The following is a 20785-nucleotide window of genomic DNA, read 5'->3' on the forward strand; positions in this document are numbered from 1 at the left end:
TGCACCTGGAATACGAAGCAGGAAAACTAGTAAAGATGCAGGTGGAACCGGTGGGTACCTGCGTCGAATTAGGGAACCACCGTTTATGTATTACGGATAAAGACAATGGCATACGTTATTTAATAGACACAGGTGCGAACATTTCAGTGTTGCCTAAAAGTTATAAATCAGTATGTGATAGTACAGTAAACAATAAATACAAACTTTATGCCGCGAATGGTAGTGAAATACAGACTTTCGGAACAAAGACTCTAGTGTTAAATTTAAGATTGCGTCGTGCGTTTAAGTGGACTTTTGTGATAGCCGACGTTAAACAACCCATTTTAGGAGCGGATTTTTTAGCTAAGTATAATTTGTTAGTAGACTTAAGAAATAGACGATTGTTAGATCAAGAGACTAACATGTATGTAATTTCCACTATAGTAAACTCGGAGCATTCATCTATTTTTACTATAGCCGAATCGCATCCATGTTATTCTCTTCTAAGTAGGTTTCCGGAATTGACAATGCCAGCGACGTTCAAAGAACCACCACGTCACAGCGTAAGACACCACATCGAGACTTCAGGACCTCCGGTGCATGCGCGCCCAAGGCCACTGCCGCCGGACCGATTTAAAAAGGTAAGAGAAGAATTTCGCCTTATGCAGGAAATGGGTATTTGCCGCCCGTCAAAGAGTGCGTGGGCGAGTCCTCTACACGTTGTACCTAAAAAAGATGGTAATATAAGGCCGTGTGGAGACTATAGAGCGCTGAATGCAATTACGAAGCCTGATAGATACCCAATTCCTCACATAAAGGATTTTACGTTTATTTTAGCCGATAAGAAAGTATTTAGCAGGATTGATATTAACCGAGCGTATCATTTTATTCCGATAGCAGAGGATGATGTGGAGAAAACAGCAATCATTACACCTTTTGGTTTATTTGAATGGCCATGTATGTCTTTCGGTTTAAGAAACGCAGCACAGACGTTTCAACGTTTCATGAATAATTATGTCTTACAGGATTTAGAGGCAAATTTTCAGCAAAATAACCCAGATTGCGCGAATTATAAAGCAGAATTTGTTTTTTCATACTTAGATGATTTAATAATAGCTAGCGAAAATAGTTCGCTCCACGAAAAACATTTAGAGACCGTTTTTGAAAGATTACAACAAGTTGGGCTAACTATTAATTTAGCAAAGTGTGCATTTTCGCAGGATAAAGTTGAGTTTCTGGGTCATGAGGTCTCAGCCAGTGGCTTAAGGCCGTTGCCAAGCAAGGTCCAAGCCATTGTAGACTTTCCCAGACCGAAAACGGTAGAGGAACTTCGTAGATTTCTGGGCATGGTAAATTTCTATAGAAGTCATTTGCGTCAGGCAGCCGAATATCAAGCTGAATTAAATAAGTATCTTCACGGAGCAAAGAAACGTGACAAAAGTAGTATAGTGTGGACAGAAAGTGCTGTTCAAGCTTTCGAACAATGCAAATTGAATTTACAGAACGCTGCTTTGTTAGCGTATCCGATAACAGGTCAAGTGCTTGCTATAATGGCAGACGCGTCAAATACTTGCGTTGGAGGCACATTGCAACAAAGAGTAAATAACGAATGGGTTCCGTTAGGTTATTTTTCGAAAAAATTGACTGACACGCAACAAAAGTACAGTACCTACGACAGGGAGTTACTTTCGCTTTATTTGTCAGTGCAATATTTTAGGAACATGTTCGAAGGTAGAGATCTCGTTTTGTATACAGATCATAAGCCGTTAACGTTTGCGTTTAAAAAGCTAAGTAGTAGTAAAGAAACGCCGCGAAGGACCCGTCAGTTATTATTTATTAGTGAGTTCACGACGGATATACGCTATACAAAAGGCGAAGAGAATGCGCCCGCGGACGCGTTATCGCGAGTTGAAACAATTTCGTGCCCGTCTGTACTTGACTTCACAGAAGTGGCTATTGCGCAAGCGAACGACACAGAGCTCACAGAATTGCTAGGAACAAAAAACGGTAACACGAGACTAATAAAAATTGACTTGCCGAGTGTAAATAAACCGATTGTTTGTAACTTGCGAGGCGATAAGGCTAGGCCTTACTTACCAAAACAGTTTAGGCGTATCGCATACGAAACAATACATAACCTAAGCCATCCAGGCATTAGAACAACAAGGAAAATGGTAACTAATAATTATTTTTGGCCTGGGATGAATAAAGATATAGGTATTTGGGCTAGGTCGTGCATAGAGTGTCAAAAAGCAAAGGTTCACAGACACACTATGTCACCTTTAGGGCAATTTGCAAAAGTAGATAGAATGTGTCATTTACACATTGACATTACAGGTCCATTCACTATTTCAGAGGAAGGCTACAGGTATTGTCTTACAATGATAGATAGAGAAACGGGTTGGCCGGAAGCATTTCCAATTAAAGATATTTGTGCGAAGACAGTAGCCAAACTCGTGTATGAAGGATGGATTACTAGACATGGGTGTTTTATTAATTTGAGTTCAGATCAAGGAAAGCAATTTGAAAGCAGTCTCTTTAGACAGTTAATGAAATATTTAGGGGTTCATAAGTTTAGGACGACACCGTACCATCCACAAAGTAATGGCATGATCGAACGATGGCATCGTAGTTTTAAGGCCGCCTTAATGGCGAGATTAAAGGACAATAGATCGTGGGTTGAAGAAATGCACACCATTATGATGGGACTACGTGCAGCACCACGCAGTGACACAGGGGTAAGTGCCGCGGAATTAACCTTCGGGCGAACTCTGAGGCTCCCTGGAGAATTTTTCGAACCATCGGATAGTAAGATAACGGACGGTGAGGAGTACCTAAAGCAGTTGAAACAGGTAATTAGTAATTTAAGACCGAAACCCGAGACACAGAGAGACTCTCGAACTATTTTTGTGCACCCTGCCTTAAAAGACTGTAAAAAAGTTTTTGTTAGAAACGATGTAATGCGTAAGTGTCTACAACCACCATATGACGGTCCCTATGACGTCATAAAGCGGTTGGAAAAAGCATACTTAGTACAGTTACCCAATAGACAAGCACTTATTTCAATTGACAGGTTGAAACCAGCTTTTGTCCTGGATATCAAAAATCCACGACAAACGCCGGATGAAACGACATGTAAGAAAAAATGTAGATTTAGTGACGATGACGTTTTGCCGACTCATACAATCCGTACTACTCGGAGTGGGAGAGTCAGCAAAACGCCCGTTAGGTATCAGTAGAATGATTCGAGTAGCAACTAGCAATTAAGCAAATGAGTATTACGAAATAAGTATTGTAAAATGGCCCCGATCCGCATATATTATTTTTTATTTTATTCATGTATTATTTTTTATTAGAAAACATAACTAAACCTTATTATTGAGAGTGTTAGAGTGGTTGACGATTGTTATAATTTATTGGATAGTGTGTAAATGTAAAATGTAATGTAACCAACATTCGAAGCGTTGAGTGCAACGAAGGCTGGATGGCGTGGGAATAGCAACAATTGAACGTGGTATTGCCACAGCGACCCCGTCGCCACCCGCTCAAGTTGTAGTGACCTCATCTCAAGTATGATGTGTCAAGAGATGTACCATGCATCGAATCAAAGGAACACTTTAACTGGGTGATGTGTTTAAATTATGATTTGTTGGGTAAGCGGATCGGAAACATTGTTAGGGTTGTCGAAAAATAAAGAACGAATATTGTGAAATAAAATTAAGGTTGCAGAAATTTGTATTTAGTTAATTTTTATTAAGATAAAAATTTGGGGTGGTGTGATGTAGAGGCACTAGCGAGTAATCATTTTTGAGGCTACGCGTGCCACGACGTAGCGTAATTCGTCAGTTGCATCTAGCCCGTTGTATCATGTTGACGTTTACAAATTGTAACTTAAAATTGTGAATTATAATATATATATTTTTTAGTGTTCATTTCTTTTGTTTTTCTTTCTACCCTGGTAGAGAACACGGCGCTATATATACATCAAATATCTGTACAAAAACACCTGTACAGGGAGTAAGGTTGACCGACGACGATGGCGGGAAGTGAATTCACTACTGAACTACATATTTTTAGAAAAATCTAAAACACCACAGACACAGATATTAGTTTCTAGAATATGTCTGCAAAATTTCATGGACTTTGGTTGCTTAATATTCAAATGAAATTTGAACCACGATTGTATGAAACGAGTGACGGAGAGAGCCCTCTTAAGGGGAAAATTGGGTATGGTGGCGTTCTATGGGAAAGGCCTATGTTCAGCAGTGGACTTCAGCACACGGAAATGATGACTTCAAGCTTAATTAACATATACACGAAACTAGCAACATGGTATATGAGAAGAACAGAAGCACACTACCAACGATCAACTCACGTTTGATCTTCTTCGCTAGGCCCGAAGACAGCCAAATCTTAGTAGAAAAGCAGTCTGGTCAAAAGTTTTCATTTTCTTCCGAATCGCTCTCATCCCGGTACCATGTTGATACCTCCCCCATACGCGCCCTCTCCGCCTTCCGGGCGGCATGCGCTTTAAGATGAAGGTTTTCTCAATAACATAATAACAGTTCACATAGGAGCTTTCTTACAACGACTGTCATCATTATTATCATCTCAATTCATCGCCGGTACACTATTGAGCACGGGTCTCATCTCAGAATGAGAAAGGTAGGCTCATATTATTTAGTGCAAAAAGTAGAGGTTTCATTTTAGCAGTATCTCTCGAGATAAAAGATGAATTTTTGTTCCTCAGCAGATAAACACAAAATTTTCCAATTTAGGTTGTTAGAATGTAGAAATTATATTATGTTTTTATAATAAAACCTGTTGGTTTAGGTATGTAAGTGTGTAATTATGTAAGTATATTATTAGACATAAGCTGCAATCTGTTTTTAACCCCCGACCCAAAAAGATAAGTTTGACGTTTGTATCTGTGTATCTGTCTGTGGCATCGTAACTCCTAAACTAATGAACCGATTTTAATTTAGTTTTTTTTTTGTTTGAAAAGTGGCTTGATCGACAGTGTTCTTAGCTATAATCCAAGAAAATCGGTTCAGCCGTTTGAAAGTTATCAGCTCTTTTCTAGTTACTGTTCTGTTAGTTCTGGTGTGTTATAAATTTTTAATTTACACTTGTTTGGCAGTATCTCTCGAGATAAAAGATGAATTTATGTTCCTCAGCACGTAAGCACAAAATTTTCCAATTTAGGTTATTGGGATGTAGCAATTACGTTATGTTAAATCTGTTGGTTTTTTAGGTATGTAAGTGTGTAATTACGTATATTATTATTAGTCATAAGGTGCAATCTTTTCCTGAAATACTTAAAGGCTTGTGGTTCTATAATCGAGTATTCGAACTTCTAATTTACACGTGGCGCATGGAAAACTTACATAAAGTTACCAACTTTAATGAATTTTCTCAACAGCCTAAGCAGGCGCATTACTTTGTATGGTTATTAATATAAACAAACACACCAGGAAGCAACCTGCGGTCTACCGCATTCAGTTTAGTATGCCGAGTCAAGAGTGTAAACGTTTAGGGCTTGAGAAAAGTGGTCGCAATTTATTACTTAAAGCAAATGAGTTTCTTTTAGAATACCACACCTGAAAGTTTGAACTACAAAAATACTATATTTCTACTTTAGTAACTAAAAATTTAAAACAACTCTACAAAACTAAGTACCTATTATATGTATTAAGGATTACACTGCCTAAGTTAAGATATCGTTATTTTAGCGATAAGGCCGCCTGTACAAAAATCCATTTTGTTATACATTTCTGTGTAAAGGTGAACAATAAAGAATATTTTACTTTTATATTACTTTTACTTAACTATCATCGTCAACCACAACCAATCGCCGGCCTACTACTGAGAAATGTGTCTCCTCTCTGAATAAGGGCTTTGATGAAATAGTCCAGAACGCTGGCCAAGTGCGAATTGGCCGACTGCATCACCTTTGAAAACAATATTGAGAACTCTTACGCATGCAAACAATGTTTTTCTTCAGAACTCCGAAAAGTTAAAGGTGCGAACCAGGATCTGGTCGGAGTATAACTTAACCGTAACGGACTCAACTGCTATACTCTATCCACGTAGAGAAGTTAATATAGGATTTTCTCTGTTACGTAAGTAATTCCAAACAAGTAACAAAGACAAAAAGTCAGTGGACATTAACAGGGCTCTCTCCGTCACTCGTTTCATACAATCGTAGTTCCAATTTCATTTGAATATTAAGCAACCAAAGTCCATGAAATTTTCAGACATATTCTAAAAACTAATATCTGTGTCTGTGGTGTTTTAGATTTTTCTAAAAATATGTAGTTATAAAATTACAGGGGCTCAAAGATTTGTATGAAATTTTTTAAGACCGCGTAACTTTGAAACCAGAAATCTGGAAAACCACAGACATAGATATTAATTTCTAGAATGTCTGCAAAATTTCATGGACTTTGGTTGCTTAGTATTCAAATAAAATTGGAACTACGATTGTATGAAACGAGTGACGGAGAGAGCCCTTTTAACTATTGACAAATCCAATCACAAAATATGAGCCTAGTATGTTTCAGTGCTAACTTGTTTCCGTGGATAAAGTATAGACTGCCACCGCTCTGGCTTGGCTATCAGTTTACCACTTTTGACATTTGCTTGTTCTAAATAAATAATTATTTAATATACATAGGTATTGTTTAGAAGTTTCTACATTGTCCAATTACAATCGGTAATGAACAAGGTGTTTCCGAACAATGATCCGGTTGCGAGAAAGCTGTCAACGAAATTAAGTATACACTGTGCCTACAATGTATAGGGGATAGTGCTTTCTAATGCACGCCTATACGAGCTAAGTAATTGTTATGGACTACCTTTATAATATTTAGTTACTTTTGTTAGTAGTTAATTTTAGGGTTCCATATCTCAAAAGGAAAAAACCGGCCAAGCGCGAGTCAGACTCGCGCACTGAGGGTTCCGTACTCGGGTATTTTTTCCAACATTTTGCACGATAAATAAAAACTATTATGCATAAAAATAAATAAAAATCTGTTTTAGAATGTAATCCCTTTCATATGATACCCCACTTAGTATAGTTATCTTACAAATTGAAACATATTATAATTATTTTTTAAATAATGTGACCACAAATTCACGGTTTTTTACTTTACTTGTGCTATAAGACCTACCTATCTGCCAAACATGATTCTAGGTCAACGGGAAGTACCTTATAGGTTTCTTGACAGACACGACGGACAGACAGACAGACAGACAACAAAGTGATCCTATAAGGGATCCGTTTTTCCTTTTGATAGGGTACTTTCCGTTGAGCTAGAATCGTTTAAGGCAGGTAGTAATGACTCAGCGCACAAGTCCGAAAACCGTGAATTAATGGTTAGGAAAATCACAAAAAAGCGTGCGAGTCCAACTCGCACTTGACAGGTTTTTTTATTCATCTCAGGACCAAGATTCGAGTATTTTTTATCACATTGATGACCGAAACTTGGCCAAAAATGGATGTTTGTTTAAACGACGTCAAATCAACATAACTTTGCGACATGCCACAGGGCCGCATGATACAATTTTTGATGATGATGAATTTTTTTTAATTTAAAAAAAAAATTAGCAATTCGTAATAAGTATTAATCCAATTGGTCTGCGATGGCGTTTGCTGGCGCGCGTGCTGTGCTTGTTTTGAGTGTTTTTTTTTTTGCTAAGAGTGGCTGGTTTTTGTGTTAGTTGGTGTTTTTTGGTGGTGGAACTGACTGGGAAGCGCTCTAAAGGGGCGCCGCGCGTATGTCGGCGGGCGCCGGCGCAGACGGAGTCTATACTTGTATAAATTCAATAACTTGAAAATATCACAAACTTGACATTGGCTAATCAGAGTAAAGCCAGATTTAAAGAAAAAAAAAATTAATCCAATTCTACAGCACGATTTGTCGCACTGGCGTAAAACAGGCTTTAATGAACCAATGTATTAATTTTCCTGTTCGTATGGAAAGTGACATTAATGATGCATTTGATGAGACCTCCTAACCTTCTTCCTTGAGCAAGTACCTAGGCTATCTACACCATAAAATTTTCCTACTAACGAAAATATATCAATGTTCGAAGCACGTTTTATAGCATTTCTTCCAGTGAAATTTTATATCATATAACAATGTAAATACATAGACTGCGAAAATCATAACCCTTACTGGTCTTTGCCGTAGTCGGGTAAAAAAGAAGTAGAGTAAAGTGAAAACAAAAAAAGAATCATCAAAATCGGTTCGTTATTTGCGGAGTATCGCGTAACAAACATACAAAAAAAACATACAGCCGAATTGAGAACCTCCTCCTTTTTTTTGGAGTCGGTTAAAAATTAAAACTAAGATACGGGTCACATTTTGTAGAGCGCTATCTGTTCTGTTCTCGTGCGTTTTGTATTTTCTGTCTCACTTATCATTAATACGCATGTAATATGAAATGAACCTAATGTCACAGCCCTAGATCAAAACTGTTTCAACTCAAAAACCTTGCCGTTTGATATGACCTCAGTTTTTGAACCCCGAAGATTGTACTGCAGTACTAAGCCTATCTTTTATGTTTAATCCAAAGTAGGTACAATAATTCTTTCTAAACTTTTTGTATAATTTGAATATAATATTCTGTAGATTGTAAAACAATCAACTTTCTTACTTTCTGAAAAAACCAGTTTTTTTGAGTTTAAACAGTTTTGTAGATCAAAATTGTTTCAACTCAAAAAAAACAGGTTTTTGTACGGCATGTCTATTGTCTATGGTATAATGTCGTTGATTTCCTGCAAACACTTTCGTTGCGAACGGGAGCTCCCATGGAAAGTGATGTCAGGAAAGACGCATCACTTTCCACGTAGCTGTCATCTCTAATTTGACAGTAATGGCATGTCATTAGCACTGACCGTTCGCAATTTTCCCGCCGCTGATGCTGAATCAATCAGCGAGGGAAAACTGTTATAATTATGACACCTTATAGCTCTTGAGTGGATATTAATGATGTAAGAGATTGTTACTTTTAGTTTTCAAGCGACGCAGTGGTTTTAATATGTTAATTAATTAAGAATAGCTGGCTGAGGCCCGCGACTTCATTCCCGTGGATTAGTTTAAAAATTTTGGACTTGAATCGGTTTATTAAATGTAGAGTGTATAGGTAGGTACGGTCGACGTCGAAAGTCCATACATAGCTTAAAGGCTAAATCCGTGCAGCAAGGAATGCTTTGAATCACTCGCATGCTCACTCACACAAATAAATATTAACTGTCAATAATATTATCAACCTTAAGTAAACTACATAAGGTTCAAACGATTTCAGTCCAATACTTCCATAAAATGTCTACAATATCAACCTTAAGACAACAACCATTAAGTTTAAAATAATTTTCTATTCCTACTCGACCTATCTACTGACTTTAGTGATTGTTTATTTCATATCTCTGCGTTACTCACTCTCAGTGTCGTAGTAACATAGTCGGCACATAATGCATTAGCTCCAAATGATCTAGGATCGAATCTCTTATTGCATTTTTTTTGTTTTTAGTAAAATGACTTTTTGTTTATATAATTATTGTTTATTGATATTATAAAAAGAGTAAATAAGAAAAAAACACTTTTTACTAGATAATCGACTTTATTGTGATTTTTTCATTGTTATCTTTTTACATTTGCTAAAAAGTAATAAATAGATAATATTAGCTATTTTTTTTTTCAATCTGTTTTAAAGGTTATAGCTTAAGTAATCGTTTTCATAAAGAAAAGAAAATTGAAGCTAAACCTTACAAAAACTAGTAATCATTCGGCGGCGCTGCTTTTGTTGTCTGTTAATTTTAGTAAGATATATTATTAACATAATATAAGTTAAGAAAAGAAAATACTTTATGTTCTATGTTTAAAGACTTAAAAAGTAAAAGGATATAACTTTATAAGTAAATTGTTTAAGTATTTAATATAACCTCCACTATTTTCAATAACAGCAACCAAGCGCCACCGCATGGATCCTATATTATATCGCTATATCGCTATATTGAAACAGATATTATCCGTTCTTCTAATATTCTCCCAAACTTCCATATAGTGAGCCTCTAATTCTTCTGCAGTCCTCGCGTTTCGCATATCCCGTCTGGTGATCTTGCTGGCCAGGGAATAATAGTTATGTCTGGGTTTTCATTAAGCCAATCACGCACTATATGTGCTCGATGCACAGGACAGTTATCATGCACAAAAGATAGTTGTGGCATATTAACAACTGGATACACACACCACACAGTCGGCAACATGCTGTCACGTAACACTTCCACATAATGTGCAGCTGTGGGGCGCCCTGCAATTGACACTAGTTCACCAGGTGCAGCGGCACTCATCTAGCCCCACATATTGACAGATATCCGTCCAGATTCCATGTTTGGGACAACATTTTCATATTGTTCGACCATAGATCTCCGCTGTGAATCATTAATATGACGCGGGTGGCCACTTCGCGGTCTAGATGTTAAATTACCTTCTTCTTCGTGGCGCGACACCCCCAACGCTTTTCGGTGATCCACTAAAAACCAAACAGTGAGATTAATATAACACCAAATAAAACAACACTTTAACCTACTAAGTATCTTGTCTAAATTTTATGGATATTCCTTCGATCACTTATTCAAGTATTCGAGTATTATTTACTCACAAAACTTTATGTAATGCTATGTTTATGAACACAATTTCTTAACCTAATACACGTTATCTAACAATAAAAACAATACTCACGGTGAAATCAGTTTCATTGCAAATGTTCAAAATCAGTTTTATCAACAATACACATTAGCCTGCATTATTCTTGAAGACAAGTAAAATAAAACGTTATCAACACTCAAGAAACAACATGAATTAATGTTGTAGCCTTTGCAAGTAACGACTGTCAAAATCTTTTGTCCGTCGGTACTCAGTGACCATATTTTATCTAACTTCATAACTGCGATTTTTTAAACTACCCACTTAAGCTATTATTAGTCTAAACGTATCATTTAAAAAAAAAAAATAGAAAAAAGCATACACGGACCCGAGATTTGAACCATAAACCGTCGCGTTTGCAGTCCGGGTACCCCCGCGCTGCGCCATTCAACTCTTTTGCTTTATTAATGAAATTTTTAGATATAACTCAGGCTTACAAATTGAATGACTTGTATAATATTACAGTGCAAGTGTGTGCGTGACAGAGTGCATGCAAGGCAACTTGTTTACTTATTCTATATGGACTTTTGACGTCGACTGTACATTCTAAGCAGACGCGCTAACCTTAGGTTGCATGATCACTTACTATTTAGTGTGATTGCAGTCAAGCGCTTGCTTATATTTAGTATGAAAAAAAAACGTAGGTACCTAGGTACAATGGAAGCGGTGTGCCATGTGATCAAGCCATAGTAGTGAGAATCTCAAAAAATATTCTATAAAATGTCTTCAATAAAGATATTATATTATTACTTATATCAGTTTGATTTTATTCAATCTATCTTCTCGATTGCCTTGAATTTCTATGCTAGTGAATTGTAAGGTAATTATTCAAAAAATACCAATATTTATTGCAATATTCTTAGGAAAACCATAAAATAGGTGAATGTTAGCATAGATCCAAACCTGATTTTATACCGAGAAGATCGTTATTATAAAACCTACCAAGTTCTACATTGTTAAATACAAGGTCGGTAAGTATTATAAAATCAGAAAATACCTATAAATCACGGATTTCTTAGGACATAGCTAGCATATCTCTATACATCTTTCTAAATCCTTTTTTTTTATTCAAATCAGATTATTGGAAGGTTCGATATAAGTATGTGTATTATGTACCTACTCCTATCATAAAAATAGCAAGACATTCTGCAAAATGTCTAATTATGCGCAACATTGGTAAACCTCACAAACTTATAAATCTAACAGACGTGTCTCCTTATCGGCCACACCAAGTATCAAACCCTATGTTTTTCTACACCTAACACATCTGTCACGTCAACTGCGCGTTATCTTACCACCGAACACAAATCTTATAACTCTTATTCCTATCAGATAAAGGTGATTATCGCGTGTCTCAAAGATATAATGGTGTAAAGATTGATTAGAGTCGTTTCCTGCCTCGCGGACCGGCTTTCCACTGATCTCTTTACTTACACACTGGTTTTAAGTGACAACTTTATTTTGCATCCGTTTAAGACTTTAATGCCATTGGTATATGACTCAATTTTGCATGTGCAAATTGGAGGTAGAGGGTTTTATGTGTGGCCTTGCTAGGTTGTAGTATGTAGTGCATAGGTATATTTTAAGGGTAAAATACAGGTCTTTGATAATAAATTGCAGCCCTGCACCTATCCGTTTAAGATGAGAATCAAAGAGTACCGTACAAAAATCTTATCTCTTGAGGGACTTGATATAGCAAGCGCCCCGGGCGCCGGACGGGAAGCAGTGAACACAAAATGTATGGCACTCTGTAAAATAAGTAAGAACGGGTGCTTGTTGTCTTTCGTTCCATAGAGTGGCCATACATTCTGTCTTCACAGCTTAGCGTCTATGCGCCCGAGATGCTTGCTATATCAAGTCCAGGCTTTAATTCGGTCGGTAATATCGATCGCTTGTTACATGCACAAATGCACGTTTGCTAATCAAGCAGTAAGCCGAAAAGCTGACTTACTGATTATATTATTAGTATAAAAAAATGATATTATTTGCGTCTGCGACATGCAAGTGCTCAAAGATACAGTGACGTCCATAGGCTTTCCATGATTTGTTGAGATTCGTGCGCGTGCGCATCCACATTATGAAACTGACGCTACGTTAATTGTACGCAGCATTTAGGTATGGTTAGGTGAAGAAACTCATACTACGCACACGTCAATCACACAGTCAAAGTTTTATATGTTAAAAAAAATTCGACTCCCGTTTTAATTGCGCTCAATGATTTTAAATCATTGAGCGCACTCAATAGCCTGAGCCATGACCTCCAAGACCATGGATACAATAGCGGAATAGCCATCTTTTAATTCACAATAGCTCACTCAAGAGATAATGATATGATCACTTCCATGCCTATCAATCATATTTGGTCAACAATCAAAAACACGGTCTAGTAATCATACAATTGGTAAAATTGCTATGCCACCATTAACATGTTCATCAATACACTAACTCATGCATTTGAAGACTATATATACTTACTAAAAATTTTAAAAATACCGAGGTCCTTTGTATTGGAGTGCGCGCATTCTCATTAAAACTGCCACATTAATGTAAGTACCTACTTAAAAGTTACAGCATGCATCATAAAAGTTTAAAAAGAAATAGTAAAGCACAGCACGCACCGCAACGCTGAAGTTAAGTATGCGTAGAAATCCATCGCGACGCGATAGTATATTTTTTTACTAGACCAACTGTATTGTTCCTAAACTCTGATCACACTTCTACGCAGTATGTTTGTGGGACTCGTCGCGCGCCGCTGCCCTATCGTGCCGTTGTTCTGCACTGCATGTACTGGTTATAAGAGGCGACTAACATTTAACAAGCTTCGAGATTGCGTGCAACTAGGTACAGCTATTCCCCAAACTGTATATTTGCTAAACTGTGTCCAAAAAAAGCTAATCGTACAATCTAACGGAATGAATCGGATTTATTTTATTGCGACTGTGCCGTCGTACACATATTTCACAATACCGTAAGATTGCCAAACAAATTGACGAAGTCACGAACTCGTGTGACCGCTGTGACCTTTGCTATACGGATATAGAACAATGTCACAAATAAATATACAGTTCACCATTGACCTACAGGAGATAAGTAATTTATTGTGTTAATCTAAAATAGGTACCCAACGATTTAGCGATTAAATCGGGCGTATCCTTAAATCTTATCTTGCTTTATAGTAGAGCCACAGAATACAAAGTAGTACAGTAGGTTATTTATTTATTTTCAGACAGCAATAGGTCCACGTAGTTAGTGACAGTCTTAAGAGGGGTCTCTCCGTCGCTCGCTCCATACAAACGTAGTTCCAATTTCATTTGAATATTAAGCAATCAAAGTCCATGAAATTTTGCAGACATATTCTAGAAACTAATATCTGAGCCTGTGGTTTACAAGATTTCTGTTAAAATAATCATTATATATCATATATATTGATATGGTAAGTGTTATGTAAAATTACTTGTACGTTATATCAATTTTTGCATAATAACGATAACACCGACATTTTCTAACAAGTTGCTCCAATTCTTGCGATTGTTTTTCAATTAAAGAAAGCACCGTGTGATAATATCTCACGTTCCAAAAATTATACCCATTCAAACAATAGACCTTGTTCCTAAATAAACTAGCTTCAAATTCCTAACACCTTATCGAGAGATGACGGCAAGACGGTTTCGTTTACCATCCATATGTCCATCCATATCCATACTTAATGTATGTCTGTTTGCTAGCTTTTCATGGTTCATCCGCTTAACCGATTATAACGAAATTTAGTACAGACTTACATCCCGGGGACGAAAATTGACTATTTTTTATCCCGGAAAATCAAAGAGTTCCCACGGCATTAATAAAAACTATATTTAGCATCATCTAGTATAAGAATGTATGCTACGTTGAGTTTAATTTTTTACCAAGAACGTCCTGTCGCTACTATGGACTAGATGTGCGTGTGAAAAGTCGTAGTTACGAAGTTTAATGATGTCTCAACCTCAACTTGACTTCACACCGAAGGCGTAGTGCAAACTAATTATGAAGCACAAATATGGACATGGGCTGGGAAATTGAGATTTAAGTAGCTATACGACAGCACATTATGGCTCATTCTAAGTTTCTAAAGTGCTTTCAAACGTACATGAATTAATGTAAAAACAGCTTTTTTCTAACTTGGCTTATCATTTCGAAAGCTGAATTTATTCATGCCCTTAATAAATAATTCATTATTTGGGAAAATTAAAAATACACGGTTGAAATCGAGAAACGCGATCACTTAGAAATGTTGGTTAAATAATGATCAATGACATATTTATTACTACCAGGACGACGAGGTCCTCAAAGGCACGGTAATATTATCTATTTACCATTACCGTGTCAAAGGGTACGATAAAGGGCCTCAAAGATTTTGAAACTAATCGACAAAAGATAGATCTTCCTTCTAAGATAGTTCAATTGCGCAGTGTTGAACGACTAGCCCGCTAGACTGACTTAGAAAAAGAGTCGATAAGTGGATGGATGAGGAATACGGAGGACCGTGTATGGTGGCGCACGAAAGACCTATTTCCAGTAACACATACAAGCTGATAGGTGGACGGGTATAAAAAACAGTTCAGAACAGAGAGAAACTGGAATCTCAAAGGAAGATCCACTTTCCTTTCCTATAGATGCCTGTTGAGTATATATTTTTTAGAAGTTCTTAGTATCGTGGGAAACTATTAAGAAGGTAAAATAGACAGAGCGGAAGATATTTTTATCCAATTATTCAAATAAAGCCCTAGGAACAGCTTAGGGCATAGATATCCCATGGCCGCATCTAATTTTATCTAACTCACTGATAAGCATAACAAGATAGGTACAATGTCAGTGGCATCCCCGTAAAAGGAAGAAGTAACGGGTACGCTCATAGTCCAGATGCCCTAATTGGCAACTTGTTATGAGAGATATGCGCATGCGATTATCTTCCGCAAGTTCAAAGCCATTGAAACCATAATGGCTTATCGGGTTGGAAGGACAAGTATATCGGTAGCGAATCTTACGGCCGGTTCACACATGTCTCCGTTTTACTGTTCCGTTTTATCGTGTACGTTTTTTTTTCGTTGATGGCGTATGTAGTTGTATGAGCGATTTCACACATGGCACAGTATTCTGTATACAGTAAAAAATATCGTTCCGTAAAAAAATTACATTCCGTTTTGTCATCGAATACTGGACGAACGGAAGGGAAATATACGGATACGTAGAATTTTAACGGATAGATCCATCCTTGTAGAATAGCGTCGGTATACTGCGAGTTTTCTGTTCACACATCGCATCCAGTAATGACGGATCCGTTGAACGTTATACGGTGCCTATGTGTGAACACAGCATAAATTTATGACGCATCCGTTAAAAACGTACCAGTAAAACGGACTCCCATGTGTGAACGGGCCGTTAGTCTGTGAAGATTTGTGGTTAACAGTAACTTCTTCATACCAAGTCGTTGAGTACCGTATGCACCGTATGTTTTTTGAGTAAACGGAACCTGACACTAAAATTGGTAATAAATAGACATGTAAATAAAAATGTTAGCACTGAGCTTTAAGCTATGAGGTGATGATGGCACTCACTTTATATTTGCGTATACTCTAACACTAAGAAAACAGTTGGTACAAGAATGTCTAACCTAAAATTCATAACAGTTGCGATGACCAATATTTTATTACAAGTTCAGTGGGAGTTATGTACTTCTCTTTACAAAGAAAGAGCAGTAAACGCTAGAAGATTTCTGCATTTGTCGTTTCAACCGATAGACGTTCACATCTGGACATAGGGCTCTTGGAAAGATTGCATCCAGAAAACGGTACTGTGCCGTTTGGGCCCAGCGACTCCTAACGAGTCCTTAAAAAAGATCCTCCCAACACCATGTTTTCTGGTGTGGGGTTAGTCACTAACATAAAGATCTGGGACCCCAACGTCTGTTGGGTCTTCGAACTATCTTTTTATAATTCTGTTCATAGTGAGCTAGTTTTTTGAGCTTTTTGAGAGGGATCTTGTTGATTACAAAATAAGCTTTGATCCACAAAATCAGGTTTTGGCACGTTTTGGTCCACTCAAATTAGTACCTAAAAGCCAGATATTATTGAAACATCATTCAAACGATTTAATAACCTCTCAACAATTGGATACGCTGCGCTGGGAACAGTAACCACAGATTTGTGAATAGTGCCGCGACCGCACTAATTTCGTATTTTACAACCAAATAACCTTTTATTGCCTATAATAGCGAACAATTTCATTAGATTATTAATTATGATATTAGAATTAATAATTATTATTTATCCGTGCACAATTTTTTTCCGAACAAATGAACAATTGAAAATTCTTACTTTATGTTTGGTTCGTATAGTTATACCTTAACCTAAAAATTAGTAAGCCTTTTTTCTAAAGTAGGTGGATACTTAAAAAATTTAGGTCGGACATCCAATCACATTAATTTCAAAACATAAATATTTGCCAAAATAAGATACGGAACCCTAAAACCATTCTTTAGGATAGATATATGGTGTGCGAGTTATAGCCCTCGCAAAACTGTAAGCACCGACTTAGGTACAGCCATGCTCCTTTGGTTCACAAATACGAGTATATAAAAACAACATACAAATGACCATAATTACGAATAGTTTAATGTTTTTGGCATTTAATAGGACACTAGATTTAGCCGAAGAAATAAACAGTAAGGATATAGTTGCTAATTTTATATCTAAGCTTATTTTGATTCGTAGATTATTAATTTATAAAGCTCTGAAATATACATATTCAACTAACTTTTACCTACCTATTTTCAAAGAAATCCAAACTTGGCTAAGAACCTACTCAAACTTTTCAATGCCAAAACCATTTCACTCTTCAATTAGGGACCACTAAAGTAATAATATGCTTTAGTCATAAATTGTGAATGCAAATCGTGGAAGCCCAAAGCGTTGCGACGGTAAATCAGGGCACTGCAGGCCTGTCCTACATTTTGTTTTGTTTCCGCAAGTCCAAAGGAATATAGCACTTATCTGTAGGAGACCTGGAGGCTTTTGAGGGGATTGTTGCCTGCAGTCATGAGATTTGCGGATTTGCGGATCTGCCGGGCGGCGGCGCCGAGCGCAATTTCACGGACTTAGCTCGCTGTTTCTTGACCTAACTTAATAGTGCCCGTTCGATGTTTTCGGGAGTGGCGAAGTTTATCTACCGTTATCGATTTTGTAGAACATATTCGTAGGGGCTAAAAGATAGGTATATCATTTTTAACTCAACTATTCCTTTTTTAATATTTATTTATTTAAATTTTGAATAGACTATCAACATGTCACAATAGTTGCAATACTTCTATTAAACTACACAAATGAAATATGTACATACAGGATGTTACAAGAACGCTAACAACAACGAATACAGGTGTTAGTACCTACTGATGATTACTGATAAGATACCATAAAAAAATAAAAAAATAAAACATTCGACAGATGCTAGAGGTCAACGAACGCTCCGTAAATAGGTCACTTGAAGTCAATGCCGCGTCGTAGTTGGAGTTGACCCGAATCTTGCAGGTTTGAAAAAAAAAACTAAATCACTAAAACTACAAGATAAGGCAAATGGCAAACGCTAAGTTTTTGCGTTCTGGTACACCCTGTATTATGTATTATTGCTGTATTGTAGACTCAATGATTGCCGCCAGAGCTTGCGATAAGAAACTAGATTGTCAGCAAAAAGGAAAAAAAACGGAAAATAATTCTTGAACTAACTTAATAATTGGAAGAATTTTACAGTGTTATGCAGAATACTGATTAAAAAAACTAAAAGTAGTATAAAGTACTCACCACCACAAATAACATCAGCTAGGTTGGTCTGCACGCACTGGTGCGTGACAGCGCCATCACGCACTGTGGTGATCTCTCCATACAGCTGGTGCAGAGCCTCCTGGTCTGACATGAGGATGGTGCGCGGGGAACTGCACTCGTCCTCCGTGGAGTGGTGGCGAGAGGAGGACCTTGATCTGGAGCGGCGGCGTCTGAGGACATAACAATAGTTTATTTAACATTTTGTGTATGTAGATTTACAGATGAGCACTCCGATATCAATTGGAATGAACTAAGGCATATTATTGTAAATTGTAAATTGAACACTTGAAAAGAGCAACCGCCGAGTTTCTTGCTGGTCCTTCTCGGTGGGCACGGCATTCCGAACCAGTGGTAGATTATTTTGACAATTCACAAGCACTTGTAAAAGTTTATTTGAATAAAAATCTGTTCTTTTCTATTCTATTCTAAAATTTTGCTTTAGGCCCTGAATTTTTCAGAAAATGCCGGAAGTTAATCACCGGTTTCCGAAGCCGGAGTTAATCGTGCTCTTAAGGTTTGCTCTGGAAACCGAAAGGTCCTTAATATAAAACCTATATCCAAGGTTTAAAAGCTTAGCTACGTAATTAATCTTATTTAATAAAATCTTGTGCTTGATTAAGTATCTACTAACCAATTTGAAAATAACTTTTTACCTTCTTATGTGAAGAAAAACAACGTCTACCAACTTGCCTACTTGTACTTACCCATCTAAAAAAGAGAAATGATGAGATAGGCAATACGGGATATAGAATAATCGACATTACTACCCATATAATATTATAAAATGTGAGTGTTTGTTTGTTGGTTTCTTCTTCAATCACGTCGCAACGCAACAGAGCAACGAATCAACGTGGTTTTTTTACATGGGCATAGGTGACATAGGCTACTTTTTATCATGCCCACGGGATTTAAAAAAGTTATAGTATCATGTACCTATGAGACAAAAAAAACAATGACAGACGAAGCCAGGTCAAGTCACCAGTACTTACCCAATTACGTAATAGAGTAGGAGAGTAGATACAGACTGAACTGAAAAACCATTTGTATAAAGTATTTTCTTAGTGAAAGTCACACAATACATGTCTTTGATATTTTGACATTATTGTAGTAAGTTGAAGCTAACTGACAACCGTGAAGACGGTTTTTGCATTTATTACTTCGTTATGTAAAAAAATTGAACAGGAAAATAGACCGAGAGCTGGTGAACTATTTGCTAGAGATATTTTTACTGGTCCAAACATTTCAAAAATGAAAAACTAGTTGAAACGAAGGCAAAGAAAAAACTTTGATTAGATGGTACTCAATAGATGATAAAACTGAGAAAAAAAATGTGGATGCATTTTAATATCATACATAAGAACTAGCTTTTCAATATCAAACTATTAAAAACTGTCATGAATTATTTACAGTTTAAATATTCATACAATCTGAAGCAATGTAAAGGTGAAATGTAAAGCAAAATTGAATTTATAACTTTTTTTTTAAATAAACATTTCGTTCAAGTAGTCACCAGCTCTTAGTATATCGAGAGTCGAGACTACAGATAATAAAAAAAAATATTTTTTAACATGTTCTAAGCATTTTTATTAGGCTACTAATCATCTTTTTTGCACTTTCAAGTTCAGGTGATACGATGTGACCTCTAATTTCTATTTCGAGTTAATCAATTCTGTGTCTTATTACCATCTCATAAATATTTAATTTGTACAACTTGGCTTGTTTGCTAACCGGATTTTGACGTCTGGTAAATTAGCGAATCGTTTATTTTTATTGATGAAATGTTTAAGCTTGACTACGATCTCACTTGACGGTAAGTGATGATCCAGACTGAAATACACCTACCTATAAGAAGGTCGACATGGTGCCATCGACATGGTAAAGTCTAAAGGCATTATTATTTTATAGATTTACTTGATGATACACCTGCAACTGTGATATTGCAGGACACAAGTTATAAAATAATATATTATTGGAAAAAAAATAAAAGGAAAGTGTGGAAGAGAAGTACGATGTCAAAAGTAGGTATTATTATTATTTAACTTTATTATTAGGCCTCATTCGCACGAGAGCTTTTTTAACGTCCGTTAAAAGCGTTCAAATAGAACAAATGCTTTCCCAAGTATCTGTTCACACGACAACGCTTTTTTAACGCGCCCTTTGTCGCTCCTGCGAATTAGGGCTTATTCTCTACTAGATTTGGGCGCGTTTGGAACCCGCGTAGCTTTAGTTATAAGTTTACGT

At 36.7% G+C, this 20785-nt stretch overlaps 1 protein-coding gene and 1 long non-coding RNA gene across 2 annotated transcripts in view; both read right to left on the reverse strand.

The window, feature by feature from the left end:
* The window catches only part of LOC123866947 (putative uncharacterized protein DDB_G0282133), a 277632-nt gene that overhangs the window by 28616 nt on the left and 228231 nt on the right, over positions 1-20785 (reverse strand). Inside the window, exon 6 of the mRNA XM_045908746.1 lies at positions 18524-18714. Within this exon, the coding sequence (XP_045764702.1) occupies positions 18524-18714 (191 nt within the window). The remainder of the gene's footprint in view (positions 1-18523; positions 18715-20785) is intronic.
* Positions 4290-6113, reverse strand: LOC123866992. The gene is made up of 3 exons (XR_006796305.1): positions 6052-6113; positions 5804-5807; positions 4290-4300 (listed from the first exon to the last, which is right to left on the reverse strand). It is a non-coding gene; the product is annotated as an uncharacterized LOC123866992 (long non-coding RNA).

The sequence above is a fragment of the Maniola jurtina genome, chromosome 7, assembly GCF_905333055.1.
Source record: "Maniola jurtina chromosome 7, ilManJurt1.1, whole genome shotgun sequence".
In the NCBI taxonomy this organism is placed as follows: domain Eukaryota; kingdom Metazoa; phylum Arthropoda; class Insecta; order Lepidoptera; family Nymphalidae; genus Maniola; species Maniola jurtina.